This window comes from Balaenoptera ricei, chromosome 1 (assembly GCF_028023285.1).
Source record: "Balaenoptera ricei isolate mBalRic1 chromosome 1, mBalRic1.hap2, whole genome shotgun sequence".
NCBI classification, from domain to species: Eukaryota; Metazoa; Chordata; class Mammalia; order Artiodactyla; family Balaenopteridae; genus Balaenoptera; species Balaenoptera ricei.
The window spans coordinates 112194472-112214061 of record NC_082639.1 but is presented as its reverse complement, the minus strand read 5'-3'; the positions used below and the strand labels follow the sequence as shown (position 1 = coordinate 112214061).

Below are 19590 nucleotides of genomic sequence, written 5' to 3'. Positions count from 1 at the left end.
ACTCAACACAACTAAAGAAAGCCCACGTGCAGTAACGAAGACCCAGTGCAGCTAAAAATAAATAAATAAATAAATTTTTAAAAACGTCACTAAACCTGCTCTGTAAGGTTGAACAAAGAGAGATACATAAAGCTCTACTATAGTCAATGAAAACAAAACAGTATAAAGATTAAAATTCTCAGAAAACTGAAATTTTCAGAAAATTCATAAAATTCTCAGTGTTTGATACTGAAATATTTCCTATTTTTGAATCTTTGAATCTCAAATAAATTAATTTATTCAGCAAATATCTATTATATTTCTACTATATGTTCAACATTGCTCTAAGTGCTAAGCATACAGACTATTTTACTCAGGGTAGTTAGGGAAATCCTCTCTGATAAGGCCACATCAGAGCAATGAACCATACAGATATCTGGGTGAAAGAGCTCCAGGAAGAGGAAATAGCAATTGCAAAGGTTCTGAAGCAGAAGCATGTTTGGCATGTTTACAGAAGAGCAAGGAAGACACTGCTGCTGAGTGCAGAGAATAAGGGGAAAGTAGTAGAAGAGGTAATAGAGTAGGAGAGGGAGTAATTATGTAGGGCTTAGTAGGCTTAACTCTGAGTAAGAACCTATCAGTCTTGAAAGGTACAGTATTTCTTGTAGAATAGTATTTGTTAATTAGCTGGTTATATTATTTGTCTAAAACACTCAGGAGAGGTTTGGTTCAAAGTTGTTTGTTCTCTAGTCATTTTAAGGTGCCTAGGACATTTGTGAACAAATACAATAGTACCTACAAAATAAACTAAGACATTTGATATCTACTGAGCCCCAGTTGTGTGTCAGGCACTACCCTGAATTCCCCAGGCAGACTTATCATGATTTTTTTTTCATATTCTCAGTTCATATCATTATTTATTCCAAAGTAGTAACTATTAAGATACACTACATTTATCTCTTGACATGGATGGTGACTATTCACAGCTTGTTCCAGCACCTGCCTTAGGGTGGCTGGTGGTACCGTTGTTCATAGAGATGGGTAATATAAAAGAAGGAGCAGGTTTAAGGGAAAAGGAAACTAGTTTAGTTTTTCACATGTTAACTTGAAGTATCTGTGGGATAGACATCCAAGCAGAAATGCATCTGGAGGAGAAAGATTCAGGATGAAGACAGATATTTGAAAGTTATCAGTTTATAGCCAGGTGATAGTTGATGCTGATGTTGTAGACAAAATCACCTAGGGAGAATATACAGAGTGAGAGGAGAAGAGAGCTGAAGACAGAACTGTGGAATGTTAGCTTGTAAGGTTCATATGGAAGAGGAGGAACTTTAAGGAGGCCCAGAAAGAATGTTTAAAAAGTAGTAGGAGGGGACTTCCCTGGTGGCGCAGTGGTTAAGAATCTGCCTGCCAATGCAGGGGACACGGGTTCGAGCCCTGGTCTGGGAAGATCCCACATGCCACGGAGCAACTGAGCCTGCGCTCTAGAGCCCATGAGTCACAACTACTGAGCCTGCAAGCCACAACTACTGAAGCCTGCATACTCTAGAGCCCACATGCCGCAACTACTGAGCCCGTGTGCCGCAACTACTGAAGCCCGCACACCTAGAGCCCATGCTCCACAACGAGAGAAGCCACTGCAATGAGAAGCCTGCGCACCACAACGAAGACTAGCCCCCGCTCACCACAACTAGAGAAAAGCCTGAGTGCAGCAACAAAGACCCAGCACAGCCAAAAATAAAAATTAAAAAAAAAATTAATAACAACAAAAAAAGTATTAGGAGGGGGACTTCCCTAGTGGCACAGTGGATAAGACTCCACGCTCCCACTGCAGGGGGCCCAGGTTCAATCTCTGGTCAGGGAATTAGATCCCACATGCATGCTGCAACTAAGAGTTCGCATGCCACAACTAATGAGCCGCCTGCCACAACTAAGACCCAGCACAACCAAATAAATAAATAAAATATAAAAAGTAGTAGGAGGGACTTCTCTGGCGGTCTAGTGGTTAAGACTTCGCCTTCCAGTGCAGGGGGTGTGGGTTCTATCCCTGGTCGGGGAGCTAAGATCTCACGTGCCTCGCAGACAAAAAACCAAAACATAAAACAGAAGCAATATTGTAACAAATTCAATAAAGACTTTAAAAATGGTCCACATCAAAAAAATCTTAAAAAAAAAAAAAGTAGTAGGAAAACCAGGAGAGAGGTTTCATGATAACCAAATGAGGAATTTACAAAGAGAATGTTCCTCAGGTGAAATAGGCAGAGATAAAGACTAAGATAAAGACTGAAAGACTGTAGTAACCAGTAAGTCTTGGATCACTTTTTCAATAAAAACAGCTTGGCTTTAAAAAGAAGGAGGCAAAAAGGTAGAACTTTGAAAAAAGCATGAGAACTTTTTTAAGTTAAGAGAAACTTGAATATGTCTATAAGTTAAACAGAGAGATGGCAGACATATGGAAGAAAAGAAGGCAGTTGATGGAGTAAGATTTCTGAGGGGCAAGAGAAAATGAGATTCAGAACAGATGGAAGGTTTAGATGAAAGGAAGATATCTTATTCTGATAATGGAGGAATGAACTGGTGTAGAGACCTATCGAGATCCGTTTCCTTGTCTGTAAAAACAAAAGGAATAAAAAACAAACAAACAAACAAACAAAACGAAAGGAATGATGTACTCCTGGATTCCTTCTAGCTCTTATATTTTATGAATACAGTACATATCAAAACCAAACCTACATTGGCACAGAGTTGCCTACAGTGTTTAAAAGATTTGCTCTACAACTAGGCCCGTGAGCCACAACTACTGAGCCTGCGTGTCTGGAGCCTGTGCTCGGCAACGAGAGGCCGCGATAGTGAGAGGCCCGCGCACCGCAATGAAGAGTGGCCCCCGCACCGCGATGAAGAGTGGTCCCCGCTTGCCACAACTAGAGAAAGCCCTCGCACAGAAACGAAGACCCAACAAAGCCATACATACATACATACATAAATAAAAAGAATGTAAGCAGAGAAGAATAGCATTAAAAAATAAATAAATAAATAAATAAATAAAATTAAAAAAAAAACCCCTTCCCTGAAAGCCATCAGGGAGTTTGGGTCTTTTAAAAAAAAAAAAAAAAAAAAAAAAAAGATTTGCTCTAATGAATAGATAAAAAGTAATTTTAATTAGCATATCAATTGTATGTATATTAGTAGCTCATTTGGAGTACTGGGACAGCTTTAAAAGTTTGATCCCTGAAATAGATTAAATATTTTGCTTTCATTATCACTATAGATAATGTAGTGCTAAACTGTACCCTAGTGCATGACTGAATTAATAGAACTTCTAAATTAGTGTACTTTGAAATAATGAGTGTTTTCCGTTAAGTCGTTTCAGAAATATATTTCTCAGAGCAGAAATAATTTCTTCTTAGCTTTTGGATGTAGTATATTTTTGAGAGGAAAGTACGTTACTAATTAGATTGTGTATAGGCTAACAGAATAAATTTTTATTTCTGCTAAAATTTTTAAAAAATATTTACTTCTTTGGCTACATCAGGTCTTAGTTGGGGAGGGCGGGCTCTTTGTTGCAGTGCAGGGGCTCCAGAGCGCGTAGGCTCAGTAGTTGTGGCGCACAGGCTTAGTTGCCCCGCGGAATGTGGGATCTTAGTTCCCTGACCAGGGATCGAACCCGAGTCCCCTGCATTGGAAGGTGGATTCTTAACCACTGGACCAACAGGGAAGTCTGTCTCCTGCTAAAATTTAATGAAAGAGAATAATGGGTAGTATGATGTGTGACCTAGAAGTATCTTTGCTGGCAAAGAGAAAACATTTTGGTATTAAAGAATTGCCACAGATAATAGAAAATCAACTAGTGATTTTTAAAACTGTCTGCAGAGCCCAAGGCAAGTTGCTGGGCTGGATGGCAAGTCATGCCTCTCCCTCCCTCTCCATCTACCACTGACCATTTCTTTAGCCAGGGCAATGCCACTTTGTCCTGCTTTCCATAATGGGCTCCTATGTAAGAATTTTGCAGGAGGAAAGAGTTCCACAGCTAAATGAATATTAAAAACATGGAGCATGATCTTTTTTCTCTCATTTCGTCTTCCTCATATTTGAAATTCAAGAATACCTGATTCCTGTGATTGCTGAGCCCTCAGATTTTTCTCAGAATATACACATTTAAGTTTTGCTTTCCAGTGGATAATAAAAGATGATAGAATTTTTATTTGCTTTCATTTGTGGGCTTATTTATTTATTTTTGGTAACTCATATTTCTCTTTTCACCCAACTGTAGCTCATACAATTTCCTTAAGCAAAAATTAAGATGTCCATATGCGATCTGTGTCTGGACTCCCAAATTGCACCATATATGTTGTAGAGCCTGGATTTTTAGGTATTTTTAGATAATAATTTTCAGAAAGCTGAATAGCTTAAAGTATTTCACTGAAATGAGTGCATTAAAGACTAGAGTGCTTCATTTTGAGACTTAACTAATTTCAAATTCAACCTTACTTGACATGTTTTCTCACATTGTTCTGGTTAAATGCTATCTGCAAGAGTAAAGCATCTTGAAACAGATTGTTAAAAAACATGAAGCTCCATGTAATACAACGTTGGGTTAGAAAAAGAGACTTTATACAAGGAAAAAAGAAACCTAATGTCCTTAAGCCATATGGAACAATGAATCTGACTGAAAGCAGCTGAAATCTTGCCTGACATATCAGAAATGAGCAAAATTGTGGATTTGGGGGTGGGTTGGCGTTTGTATACAGATATAAGTGAGAGTGTTTCCTTTATACCTGAGATGAGCTAAGTTAAGCCAGGATCTTTGGAACCCCAAATTATTATACAATTTTATAGAGGCAACTAAAGGATCTACTTTGGAAACCATCTCCATCTATTATTGAGTTTTGCTCTTTAAATGGCTTTTTAAAGTTTGTATTTTTTAATTCATTGTAGAAAAATGTTGGCCTCTTCTAATATTTTTGTTTCTTGATTTGTGTGCAGGTTTCACAGTCCAACCTGGAGACCGTTGGAGTCTAGAGGTGGGGCAGGTGTATGTTATTACAGTAGAAGTATTTGATAAAAGCAGCACAAAAGTCTATATTTCAGATGTGAGTCTCTCTTTTGTATTTTTCTAGCCCCTTTAAGGATAACTCCTTGAGTGGGCAGTCTTTCTGGCTAGGAAGACTTTTTTTCTTTTGCTTCCAGATTTTACCTTTGGAAATGCAAGTTACTACTTTATTATTATTATTATTAAATAGTTCTATCCTTGAGGAATGCTAAACCAGAAGTAAAAGATATAATCTGGTTAGAATTATAGAAGAGAGATGAAGTTGGCACCAATGATAACACTTTGGAGGGGATCCTCATTTTACAACTTCATTTCAGAGATGGTCACCAGAGTTTTACAGTGGTGAGAGTAATAGTGTGACCATTAAATGTGAAGTGTTGTAGTCACTCTCCAGTGTCCGTTATTTTTTTCCCCTGAGAACTGTCAATTTATGGAATAGCACAGATTACACTAAAATTTACATAAGCTTTGACTCTTCCTATTTTTGATTACTTGCCATTAATGGATCTTTCAAAAACTAGTACCATTTTAAAATGACATCTTGGGCTTCCCTGGTGGTGCAGTGGTTGAGAATCCGCCTGCCAATGCAGGGGACACGGGTTCGAGCCCTGGTCTGGGAAGATCCCACATGCCGCAGAGCAACTGGGCCCGTGAGCCACAATTGCTGAGCCTGCGCGTCCAGAGCCTGTGCTCCACAACAAGAGAGGCCGCGATAGTGAGAGGCCCGCGCATCGCGATGAAGAGTGGTCCCCGCTCGCCGCAACTAGAGAAAGCCCTTGCACAGAAACGAAGACCCAACACAGCCAAAAATAAATAAATATATTTAAAATGACATCTTTCCAACTTAGAATTTGGTGAGGGAGAGCAAGGATTTTGTTTTTGTTTCTTTAACCCCCAGAATTCATAGCCACACTTTTTTTTTAATGCTTTGGGATTAAGATGGCTTTAGGGAAAAAGCATGTCTTCAGGTTTGTGTTGATTTTGGGCTGATTTTCAGAATCTCAGGATTATGTACCAATTCCCAAGAGAGTATTTTGAAGAGCAGCTGACTACTGTGAATGGATCTTACAATGTAGTGAAAGCCCTGAAAGATGGTGTGGTCATGATCAATGCATCCCTGACTTCCATCATTTACCAGGTAGGAATTAAAAGGATGGTCTTTGAATCCTGAGAACACTGACTAGACTTGCCTGACTTGTTGATTTGCAAGCACATATATGGCATATCCCACCTTTATCTTTCACAAAATAAACTAATAAACAGTACACTTAGTAGTTTATACCTCTACAAATTTTCTGTTCCAATCTCTGTTAATGCATATATCTGCATTTGTGGTCATTGTGTATGTAGGTCATTTGAGGGTCCTTTAAAAATTATTTCATATGCACATTTCCTTGTGTCATCAGGTCCACATAGGAGTACTTTCTATTCTAAAAATCCAAAGGGTTAATATGCCAATTGTTCAACCATGCCACCAACTTTGAACTTTTGCATTTTTAACAGTTTTTTTACTTTGTAAATGGCATAACTGTGTATCTTTGTACAATTTTTATTCCTTTTGGTTAATTTTCATATGGTATAATAACAGAAATGGAGTTATGAAGTAAAGGGATAAGGAATGAATCTGTTTCTAATGCCTCTAAAATGTGTAAGTATCTGATTTTTAACTGTCTGTCAAATTTGTTTCCCTCTCCCAAGCCTACTTTTTCTCCAGTGATCCTTTCGCCCAGCTGTTTAAGACAAAATCCCAAGAGTCACCCTTGACTCTGCCTTCTCCTTCACCTTCTACATTCAGTACATTATTGAATGCCAAGTCAGTTCTTCTAAATGTCTCTCAAACCCATTTCTTACCAGGTGAAGAAGACACTGCTGTCTTTCACCTAGACTTTCACAGTAGCTTCTAAACTGATATTCCGACCTCCAATATTGTCCGTGGCTAGAATGGTATTCCAAAAACTACAAAAATTATTATGTATTTACTATTTAAATTCCTTTGGTGGCTTCCCATTGATTTTAAGGTAAAGTTTAAACTTCTTAATGTAGTTTTATAGGACCCTCTATGACAGAGATCACAATCTGGTGGCCTGCAGACTATCTTGTTTGAAATCTTGTTTTTTATTTAGGTGTGTAAGTTTCTTTTTAATTGGGAAATTTCAAATAAAATCCAAGATTTCTGATTCTCTAGATTATATGAAAATCTGACAGTGATTAGCTGGAAGAGATAGTGGCTACAACATTTAGACTATACTTTTCAGCCTGCTGTGTTTCCTGCCATTCCCTGTTATTTTATATTCAGCTTAATAAACCTGTTTATAATATCTACCTGATACCTGTAGGCATTTGAGTTTGTGACTCTATATGATTGGCCCCTGACAACTTCTCCAACCTCAGGTCTTGTCATGCTTCCTCTCTTATGTTTCAGCCATACTGAACTTACAGTTTCTAAAAAATGTCTTGTTTCTTTTTGCCTCTATTTTATTTTCATTTTTTTATAAACAAATGTAATTCCTTTTGTCTACAGCCCTTTCTCCCTACTCAATGCACAGGGCTAGCTTAACGTTGGTTCCTCAGGCATGTTTTCCCCTTTCATATGTTCTTAGGGCTCCCTGAACTTCTCAGATCAAAATATTCATCATAGTTTATTGTTATTATTTGCTTCTTTCATCAGATTATAAACTTTAAGGGCAAAGATTATGCCTACTGTATTCACAGCTGTTGCCCTAACATCTGAGTGACTAAACATACAGTTGGTACAAATAAGTATTTGTTAAATGAACGAAGGTGTTTGGATTAGTTATGGTCAGGTATAGATCTATATTCAGTATTAAAATATATCCAGTTTTTTAACAATATTTAATACACAGTGATTTTTAAAATCCATTGTTATGGTATTTCTGACAGTTTGACCCTATTCTACAATTATTCTTCAATCCCACCAATCCTGCTTTTAAAAAATATTACGTTTTAAAATTTGAGCTCACCCTTACTCCTTTATTTATTTATTTATTTATTTTTGGCTGTGTTGGGTCTTTGTTTTTGCATGTGGGCTTTTCTCTCTAGTGTGGTGAGCGGGGGCTACTCTTCGTTGAGGTGTGTGAGCTTCTCATTGCGGTGGCCTCTTTTGTTGCAGAGCACGGGCTCTAGGCGCGTGGGCTTCAGTACTTGTGGCACACAGGCTTAGTTGCTCTGCGGCATGTGGGATCTTCCCGGACCAGGGATCAAACCCGTGTCCCCTGCATTGGCAGGTGGATTCTCAACCACTGCGCCACCAGGGAAGCCCTGTAGATCACTTTTGAGAGTGTTGCCATCTTAACAATATTAAGTCTTCCAATACATGAACATGGGATGTCTTTCCATTTATTCAGGTTGTCTTTAATTTTTTTAAGCAATATTTTGTAGTCTTCAGTGTACAAGTCCTGCACCTCCTTGGTTGAATTTATTCCTAAGTAGTTTATTCTTTTTTGATGATATTGTAATGAATTTTTTTCTTAATTTACCTTTCTAGTTTGTTTATTACTAATGTATAGAAGTACAACTGATAGTTATGTGTTGATCTGCTATGCTGCAACTTTGCTGAATTAGTTTATTAGCTCTAGTATTTTTCCTGGATTCTATAGGATCTTTCATATATAAGATCATATCACCTGCAAATAGTGATGATTTTGCTCCTCCCTTTCCCATTTTGATGCCTTTTATTTCATTTTCTTGCCTAATTTCTCTGGCTAGAACTTATAGTACAATATTGAATAAAAGTGGCAATAGTGGGCATCCTTGTCTTGTTCTTGATCTTAGGGCAAAAACTGTCATTCTTTCACCATTGAGTATGATGTTAGCTGTGGAATTTTCGTATGTGGCCTTTATCATATCGAAGAAGTTCTTTTCCACTCCTGGTTGCTGAGTGTTTTTACTGTGAAAGGGCGTTGGATTTTTCTCAGATGTCTTTAAGCATATTTTTTTCTTTCATCCTACTAGTGTGGTATATTACATTGATTGACTTTTATATATTGTACTGCTTTTGAATTCCTGGGAAAAATCCCACTTGGTCATGGTGTACAATCCTATTAATATGCTGCTGGATTTGGTTTGCCAGTGTTTTCTTCAGGAGTTTTGTATTTATATTCTTAAAGGATACTGGTCTGTAGTTTTCTTTTTTTGTGATATCTTTGATTTTGGTATCAGGGCAAATGCTGGCCTCTTAGAATGAGTTAGGAAGAGTTCTCTCCTTTTTCTTTTTTTCTTCATCATCTTCTTCTTCTTTTTTCTTTTTTTAAAGGTTTGAGAAGCATTGGTGTTAATTCTTCTTTAAATGTTTCTGAAAATTTACAACCGAAGCCATCTAGGCCTGGGCTTTTCTTTGCTGGTAAATTTTTTTTTTTTTTTTTTTTAAATAAATTTATTTATTTATTTTTGGCTGTGTTGGGTCTTCGTTTCTGTGCGAGGGCTTTCTCTAGTTGCGGCGAGCGGGGGCCACTCTTCATCGCGGTGCGCGGGCCTCTCACTCTCGCGGCTTCTCTTGTTGCAGAGCACAGGCTCCAGACGCGCAGGCTCAGTAGTTGTGGCTCACGGGCCTAGTTGCTCCGTGGCATGTGGGATCCTCCCAGACCAGGGCTCGAACCCGTGTCCCCTGCATTGGCAGGCAGATTCTCAACCACTGTGCCACCAGGGAAGCCCCTGCTGGGAAATTTTTGATTACTGATTCAATCTCTTTGCTTGCTATAGGTCTGGTCAAATTTTCTACTTCTACTGGGTCAGTTTTTTTAATTGATGTGCTTCTAGGAATTTGTCCATTTGATCTAGGTTGTCTAATTTGTTGGTGGACAATTGTTCATAGTATTCTCTTACAATCCTTTTTATTTCTGTAAAGTTGGTAGTAATGTCCCCACTTTCATTTCTGATTTTAGTAATTTGAGTATTCTCTCTTTTTTTTCTTAGTCACTCTAGCTAAACTCAATTTTGTTGATCATTTTGAAGAACCAAATTTTGGTTTTGTTGATTTTGTGTACTGATTTTCTACTCTCAGTTTTTTAAATCACGGCTCTGATCTTTATTATGTCCTTCCTTCTGCTAGTTTTAGGTTTAGTTTGCTCTTCATTTTCTAGTTCCTTTAGCTATACAGTCAGATTATTGATTTGAGATTTTTCTTCTTCTTTTTTTGGTCACACTGTGCCCAGCTTACAGGATCTTAGTTCCCGGACCAGGGATTGAACCCGGGCCACGGCAGTGAAAGCACCAAGTCCTAACCACTGGACTGCCAGGGAACTCTGTCTTCTTTTTTAATACAGGTGTTTACAACTATAAGTTTTCCTCTGAGCATTGCTTTCACTGCATCCTGTAAGTTTTGGCATGTTGTATTTTTGTTTTCCTTCATCTCAGAATTTCCTAATGTTCCTTATGATTTCTTCTTTGACCCACTGGTTGTTTAGAAGGTTGTTTAATTTCCACATATTTGTGAATTGTCCAGTTTTCCCTATGTGAATTCTAGTTTTAGTCCATTTTGGTTGAAGAAGATACTTCATATGATTTCAGTGTTTTTAAATTTATTAAGACTTGTTTTGTGGCTTAACATATGGCCTATCCTGGAGAACGTTCCATGTGCACTTGAGAAGAATGAGCATTTTGTTGTTTTGGGGTGGACTATTCTGTATATGTCTGCTAGGTCTAGTTGGTTTATAGTGTTGGTCAAGTCCTCCATTTCCATATTGATCTTTTGTTCTGGTTGTTCTATCCATTATTGAAACTGAGGTATTAAAATCTTCAACTATTGTAAAACTGTCCGTTTCCCCCTTCAGTTTTGTCCATTTTTGCTTCATTTTGTGGGGGGCTCTTTTGTTAGGTAGGTATATGTTTATAATTGTTATATTGTCTTGATGAATTGACCCTTTTATCAATTTATAATGACCTTTGTCTCTTGTAACAATTTTTTAAAATCTATTTGTTTGATGTTAATATAGACTGCTCCCCAACTCTCTTTTGGTAATTATTTGCATGGAACATACTTTTCCCTTCTTTCACTTTCATTCATGAAACTAACATGAATCGCTTATAGATAGCATATAATTGGATCATGTTCTTCTTTATCCATTCTGTCAATTTCTGCCTTTTAATTGGAGAGTTTAATTTATTTACATTTAAAATAGTTACTGATAAGGAAAGACTTCTGCTATTTTGGTATTTACTTCTATGTGACTTTTTTTGGTAATTACTTCTTCCATTACTGACTTCTTTTGTGTTTAATTGATTTTTGTAGGTTCATGTCTTTTATCAAATTTGAGACATTTTCATCATTATCTCTTCAAATATTCTTTCAGCACCTTTCTTTCCCTACTTCTGGGACCCCTGTTTTGTATATATTGATTTACTTGATGTTCTCCACTGGTCTCTAAGGGTTGGTTATTTTTCTTCATTCTTTTTTCTTTTTGCTACTCTGAATAACTTCAATGGACCTCTCTTCAAGTTTGCTGATTCTTTCTTCGTCCAGCTCAAATATGCTGTGAAGGTCTTCTAGTGAAGTTTTCATTTCAGTTATTGTACTTTTAGCTTCAGAATATCTGTTTGATTCCTTTTTTATAATTTCTATCTCTTCATCGATATTCTCTATTTGGTGAAACATTCTTCTGGAGTGATGTCCATCGTTTCCTTTAGCTCTTCGATTTAAAATCTTTGTTTAGTAAGTCCAATATCTGTGTTTCCTCAGAGATCGATTGTGTTAATTTCTTTTTTTTTCTATGAATGGGCCATATTTTCTTGTTTCTTTGCATGCCTTATAATTTTTTGTTGTTGAAAAGCTAACATTTTGATATTACAGTGGACCCTTGAACAACATAGGTTTGAATTGCACAGTTCCACTTATACATTTTTTCACTTTTAATACATACTACAATACAACATAATCCATGGTTGGTCTGCAAATGTGATACCATGGATATGGAGGGCTGACTGTAAAGTTATACATGGATTTTGACTGCACAGAGGGTTGGCACTCCTAAACCCCACATTGTTCAAAGGTCAACTGTATAATGTGGTAACTTTGGAAATCACATTCTTCCCTTTCCTCAGGGTGTGTTGTTATTGCTTGATGTGGGTTGTAGTTGCTTGTATGTTTAGTGAGTTTTCTAAACTATTTTTGAAGATTGTGTTATTTGTCATCTGTAGACTATAAAATCTCAATTACTTTAGCTTGTAGGCAGTTAGTGGTTTGACAAATAATTTCTTTAATGCCTTAAGTCACCTTTTTCTTGGGGCTTCCCTGGTGGTGCAGTGGTTAAGAATCTGCCTGCTAATGCAAGGGACATTGGTTCGAGCCCTCGTCCGGGAAGATCCCACATGCCGCAGAGCAACTAAGCCCACGTGCCACAGCTAGTGAGCCTGAGCTTTGGAGCCTGCAAGCCACAACTACTGAGCCCACGTGCCACAACTACTGAAGCTCTCGCACCTAGAGCCCGTGCTCTGCAACAAGAGAAGCCACCGCAATGAGAAGCCTGGGCACCGCAACGAAGAGTAGCCCCTGCTCCCTACAACTAGAGAAAGCCCACGTGCAGCAACGGAGACCCAACTCAGCCAAAAATAAATAAATAAAATTTAAATTAAAAAAAAAATACAGAAAAAAACCACAGTTACAGAAAGATAGAGAAGATGAAAAGGCAGAGGGCTATGTACCAGATGAAGGAACAAGAAAAAACCCCAGAAAAACAACTAAATGAAGTGGAGATAGGCAACCTTCCAGAAAAAGAATTCAGAATAATGATAGTGAAGATGATCCAGGACCTCGGAATAAGAATGGAGGCAAAGATTGAGAAGATGCAAGAAATGATTAACAAAGACCTAGAAGAATTAAAGAACAAACAAACAGAGATGACCAATACAATAACTGAAATGAAAACTACACTAGAAGGAATCAATAGCAGAATAACTGAGGCAGAAGAACGGATAAGTGACCTGGAAGACAGAATGGTGGAATTCACTGCTGCGGAACAGACTAAAGAAAAAAGAATGAAAAGAAATGAAGACAGCCTAAGAGACCTCTGGGACAACATTAAATGCAACAACATTCGCATTATAGGGGTCCCAGAAGGAGAAGAGAGAGAGAAAGGACCAGAGAAAATATTTGAAGAGATTATAGTCGAAAACTTCCCTAACATGGGAAAGGAAATAGCCACCCAAGTCCAGGAAGCGCAGAGAGTCCCATACAGAATAAACCCAAGGAGAAACACGCCGAGACACATAGTAATCAAAGTGGCAAAAATTAAAGACAAAGAAAAATTATTGAAAGCAGCAAGGGAAAAACGACAAATAACATACAAGGGAACTCCCATAAGGTTAACAGCTGATTTCTCAGCAGAAACTCTACAAGCCAGAAGGGCTTGATATATAAGCATGATATACTTAAAGTGATGAAAGGGAAGAACCTACAACCAAGATTACTCTACCCGGCAAGGATCTCATTTAGATTTGATGGAGAAATCAAAAGCTTTACAGACAAGCAAAAGCTAAGAGAATTCAGCACCACCAAACCAGCTCTACAACAAATGCTAAAGGAACTTCTCTAAGTGGGAAACACAAGAGAAGAAAAGGACCTACAAAAACAAACCCAAAACAATTAAGAAAATGGTCATAGGAACATACATATCGATAATTACCTTAAACGTGAATGGATTAAATGCCCCAACCAAAAGACATAGACTGGCTGAATGGATACAAAAACAAGACCCATATATATGCTGTCTACAAGAGACCCACTTTAGACCTAGGGACACATACAGACTGAAAGTGAGGGGATGGAAAAAGATATTCCATGCAAATGGAAATCAAAAGAAAGCTGGAGTAGCTATACTCATATCAGATAAAATAGACTTTAAAATAAAGAATGTTAAAAGAGACAAGGAAGGACACTACATAATGATCCAGGGATCAATCCATGAAGAAGATATAACAATTATAAATATATATGCACCCAACATAGGAGCACCTCAATACATAAGGCAACTGCTAACAGCTATAAAAGAGGAAATCGACAGTAACACAATAATAGTGGGGGACTTTAACACTCCACTTACACCAATGGACAGATCATCCAAAATGAAAATAAATAAGGAAACAGAAGCTTTAAATGACACAATAGACCAGATAGATTTAATTGATATATATAGGACATTCCATCCAAAAACAGCAGATTACACGTTCTTCTCAAGTGCGCACGGAACATTCTCCAGGATAGATCACATCTTGGGTCACAAATCAAGCCTCAGGAAATTTAAGAAAATTGAAATCATACCAAGCATCTTTTCTGACCACAACGCTATGAGATTAGAAATGAATTACAGGGAAAAAAACGTAAAAAAGACAAACACGTGGAGGCTAAACAATACGTTACTAAATAACCAAGAGATCACTGAAGAAATCAAAGAGGAAATAAAAAAATACCTAGAGACAAATGACAATGAAAACACAATGACCCAAAACCTATGGGATGCAGCAAAAGCGGTTCTAAGAGGGAAGTTTATAGCTATACAAGCCTACCTAAAGAAACAAGAAAAATCTCAAGTAAACAATCTAACCTTACACCTAAAGAAACTAGAGAAAGAAGAACAAACAAAACCCAAAGTTAGCAGAAGGAAAGAAATCATAAAGATCAGAGCAGAAATAAATGAAATAGAAACAAAGAAAACAATAGCAAAGATCAATAAAACTAAAAGTTGGTTCTTTGAGAAGATAAACAAAATTGATAAGCCATTAGCCAGACTCATCAAGAAAAAGAGGGAGAGGACTCAAATCAATAAAATCAGAAATGAAAAAGGAGAAGTTACAACAGACACCGCAGAAATACAAAGCATCCTAAGAGACTACTACAAGCAACTTTATGCCAATAAAATGGACAACCTGGAAGAAATGGACAAATTCTTAGAAAGGTATAACCTTCCAAGACTGAACCAGGAAGAAACAGAAAATATGAACAGACCAATCACAAGTAATGAAATTGAAACTGTGATTAAAAATCTTCCAACAAACAAAAGTCCAGGACCAGATGGCTTCACAGGTGAATTCTATCAAACATTTAGAGAAGAGCTAACACCCATCCTTCTCAAACTCTTCCAAAAAATTGCAGAGGAAGGAACACTCCCAAACTCATTCTATGAGGCCATCATCACCCTGATACCAAAACCAGACAAAGACACTACAAAAAAAGAAAATTACAGACCAATATCACTGATGAATATAGATGCAAAAATCCTCAACAAAATACTAGCAAACAGAATCCAACAACACATTAAAAGGATCATACACCACAATCAAGTGGGATTTATCCCAGGGATGCAAGGATTCTTCAATATACGCAAATCAATCAATGTGATACACCATATTAACAAATTGAAGAATAAAAACCATATGATCATCTCAATAGATGCAGAAAAAGCTTTCGACAAAATTCAACACCCATTTCTGATAAAAACTCTCCAGAAAGTGGGCATAGAGGGAACCTACCTCAACATAATAAAGGCCATATATGACAAACCCACAGCAAACATCATTCTCAATGGTGAAAAACTGAAAGCATTTCCTCTAAGATCAGGAACGAGACAAGGATGTCCACTCTCACCACTATTATTCAACATAGTTCTGGAAGTCCTAGCCACGGCAATCAGAGAAGAAAAAGAAATAAAAGGAATACAGATTGGAAAAGAAGAAGTAAAACTGTCACTGTTTGCGGATGACATGATACTATACATAGAGAATCCTAAAACTGCCACCAGAAAACTGCTAGAGCTAATTAATGAATATGGTAAAGTTGCAGGATACAAAATTAATGCCCAGAAATCTCTTGCATTCCTATACACTAATGATGAAAAATCTGAAAGAGAAATTATGGAAACACTGCCATTTACCATTGCAACAAAAAGAATAAAATACCTAGGAATAAACCTACCTAGGGAGACAAAAGACCTGTATGCAGAAAACTGTAAGACACTGATGAAAGAAATTAAAGATGATACAAACAGATGGAGAGATATACCATGTTCTTGGATTGGAAGAATCAACATTGTGAAAATGAGTATACTACCCAAAGCAATCTACAGATTCAATGCAATCCCTATCAAATTACCAATGGCATTTTTTACGGAGCTAGAACAAATCATCTTAAAATTTGTATGGAGACACAAAAGACCCCGAATAGCCAAAGCAGTCTTGAGGCAAAAAAATGGAGCTGGAGGAATCAGACTCCCTGACTTCAGACTATACTACAAAGCTACAGTAATCAAGACAAGATGGTACTGGCACAAAAACAGAAACATAGATCAATGGAACAAGATAGAAAGCCCAGAGATTAACCCACGCACCTATGGTCAACTAATCTATGACAAAGGAGGCAAAGATATACAATGGAGAAAAGACAGTCTCTTCAATAAGTGGTGCTGGGAAAACTGGACAGCTACATGTAAAAGAATGAAATTAGAATACTCCCTAACACCATACACAAAAATAAACTCAAAATGGATTAGAGACCTAAATATAAGACTGGACACTACAAAACTCTTAGAGGAAAACATAGGAAGAACACTCTTTGACATAAATCATAGCAAGATCTTTTTTGATCCACCTCCTAGAGTAATGGAAATAAAAACAAAAATAAACAAGTGGGACCTAATGAAACTTCAAAGCTTTTGCACAGCAAAGGAAACCATAAACAAGACCAAAAGACAACCCTCAGAATGGGAGAAAATATTTGCAAATGAATCAACGGACAAAGGATTAATCCCCAAAATATATAAACAGCTCATTCAGCTCAATATCAAAGAAACAAACACCCCAATCCAAAAATGGGCAGAAGACCTAAATAGACATTTCTACAAAGAAGACATACAAACGGCCACGAAGCACATGAAAAGATGCTCAACATCACTAATTATTAGAGAAATGCAAATCAAAACTACAATGAGGTATCACCTCACTCCTGTTAGAATGGGCATCATCAGAAAATCTACAAACAACAAATGCTGGAGAGGGTGTGGAGAAAAGGGAACCCTCTTGCACTGTTGGTGGGAATGTAAATTGATAGAGCCACTATGGAGAACAATATGGAGGTTCCTTAAAAAACTAAAAATAGAATTACCATATGACCCAGCAATCCCACTACTGGGCATATACCCAGAGAAAACCGTAATTCAAAAAGACACATGCACCCGAATGTTCATTGCAGCACTATTTACAATAGCCAGGTCATGGAAGCAACCTAAATGCCCATCAACAGACGAATGGATCAAGAAGATGTGGTACATATATACAATGGAATATTACTCAGCCATAAAAAGGAACGAAACTGAGTCATTTGTTGAGACGTGGATGGATCTAGAGACTGTCATACAGAGTGAAGTAAGTCAGAAAGAGAAAAACAAATATCGTATATTAATGCATGTATGTGGAACCTAGAAAAATGGTACAGATGAGCCAGTTTGCAGGGCAGAAGTTGAGACACAGATGTAGAGAATGGACATATGGACATCAAGGGGGGAAAACTGCGGTGGGGTGGGGATGGTGGTGTGCTGAATTGGGCGATTGGGATTGACATGTATACACTGATGTGTATAAAATTGATGCCTAATAAGAACCTGCAGTATAAAAAAACAAACAAAACAACTAAAAAAAAAAAAAATACATATATATATATGAAAAAAAAAGTCACCTTTTTCTTGATTCGGCATACATTTGGTTGCTGTAAACCTTTGAGTAGTTTTGAGTATTTTCCGAAGTTAATTCTGACTTTTTTTTTTTTTTTTTTTGCATTTCTATGGAGGGACAGGTTCTTGGAGTTCCCTACTTTGACACTTTTGCAGACATCTCCCACCTGCTGGTATTTTTTATTAGGATTTATGAGCGTGATATTTTTTCAACTTATTTAGGACTTTAAAATTTTCTTTCAGCAATGTCTTATAGTTTTCATCATACAGGTCTTGAAGATATTTTATTAAATTTGTCCCTGTTTTATGTTTTTAAGCTATATATGTATTTTTAAATTTTCTCCTTTTACTTGATCATGCTAGTATATAGAAATACAGTGGTTTTTTGTATGTTATCTTGAATCTTGAAAGCTTGCTGAATTCATTATTCTAGTAATTTTTTGTAGATTCCTTAGGAATTCCTATATATACAGTTATGTTATATGAGAATAAAAACAGTTAACTCTGGACTTCCCTGGTTGCACAGTGCTTAAGAATCCGCCTGCCAATGCAGGGGACATGGGTTCGATCCCTGGTCTGGGAAGATCCCACATGCCGCGGAGTTACTGAGCCCATGTGCCACAACTACTGAAGCCCATGCGCCTAGAGCCCATGCTCCACAACAAGAGAATCCACTGCAGTGAGAAGCCCTCACACCACTATGAAGAGTAGGCCCTGCTCTCTGCAACTAGAGAAAGCCCGCGCACAGCAACGAAGACCCAATGCAGCCAAAAATAAATAAATAATTAATTTTAAAAAAAAGACAGTTAACTCTTTTCATTCCAATAAATATGCCTTTTAGTTCTTTTTCTTGCCTCACTGCACTGGCTAGGACCTCTACTACAATACTGAATAGAACTGTTAAGAGTAGACATGTTTGCCTTATTCCTGACCTTAAGTGGAAAGCATTCACCCTTTCACCATTGAGTATGATGTTGACTATAGATTTTGTGTAGATGCTCATCCTTAGGTTGAAGAAGTTCCTTTCTATTCCTAGTTTATTGAGAATTTTCATCATGAATTGGTGCTGAATTTTGTCAGTGCTCTTCTGCCTCTGTTGAGGTGATCAATATAGTTTTTCTTTTTTAGTCTTTTAAATATGGTGAATTAATTACATTGATTGATTCTCTAATATTAAGCCAACCTTGCATTCTCAGGATAAACCTCACTTGCTTATGATTTGTTATCCTCTTATACATTGCAGGATTTAATTTGCTAAAATTTTGTTAATGACTTTTACATATATGTTTTTGAGGGCCTATAGCTTTTTTTTTCCTTCTTCTGTTTTTTATTGTAATGTATTTGTCAGGTTTTGGTGTTAGGATAATATTGGCTTTATAAAATGGGTTGGGAAATATTCTTTTCTATTTTCTGGAAGAGTTTTGTAGAATTAGTGTTATTTCTTCCATAAATATTTGGTAGAATTCACAATGAAACTATTTGAGCTTGGAATTTTTTTATGGAAAGTCTATTATTATTATAGTGATAAAACATACATAACATAAAATTTACCATTTTAACCATTTTTAGGTGTACAGTTCAGTGGCATTAAGTATATTCATGTTGTGCAACCATTACCACCATCTCTCTCCAGACCTTTATAATCTTTCCAGACTGATTCTCTCTACCCCTTAAACAATAACACCGCCCCAACACCCCATCCCCATTCCCTGGTAACCACCATTCTATTTTCTTTCTCTATGAATTTGACTAGTCTAGTTACCTCATATAAGTGGAATCGTACAGGGAATTCCCTGGCAGTCCAGTGGTTAGGACTATGCGCCTTCACTGCTGAGGGTGCAGATTCAATCCCTGGTCAGGGAACTAAGATCCCACAAGCCACACAGCACT

The 19590-nt window shown here is 37.2% G+C and overlaps 1 protein-coding gene across 1 annotated transcript in view; it reads left to right on the top strand.

Moving 5' to 3' along the window:
* NUP210L (nucleoporin 210 like) overlaps window positions 1-19590 on the top strand; it is a 75061-nt gene that overhangs the window by 5527 nt on the left and 49944 nt on the right. The window contains exons 6-8 of the mRNA XM_059932473.1: window positions 4280-4348; window positions 4963-5069; window positions 6027-6167. Of these exons, the coding sequence (XP_059788456.1) occupies window positions 4280-4348; window positions 4963-5069; window positions 6027-6167 (317 nt within the window). The remainder of the gene's footprint in view (window positions 1-4279; window positions 4349-4962; window positions 5070-6026; window positions 6168-19590) is intronic.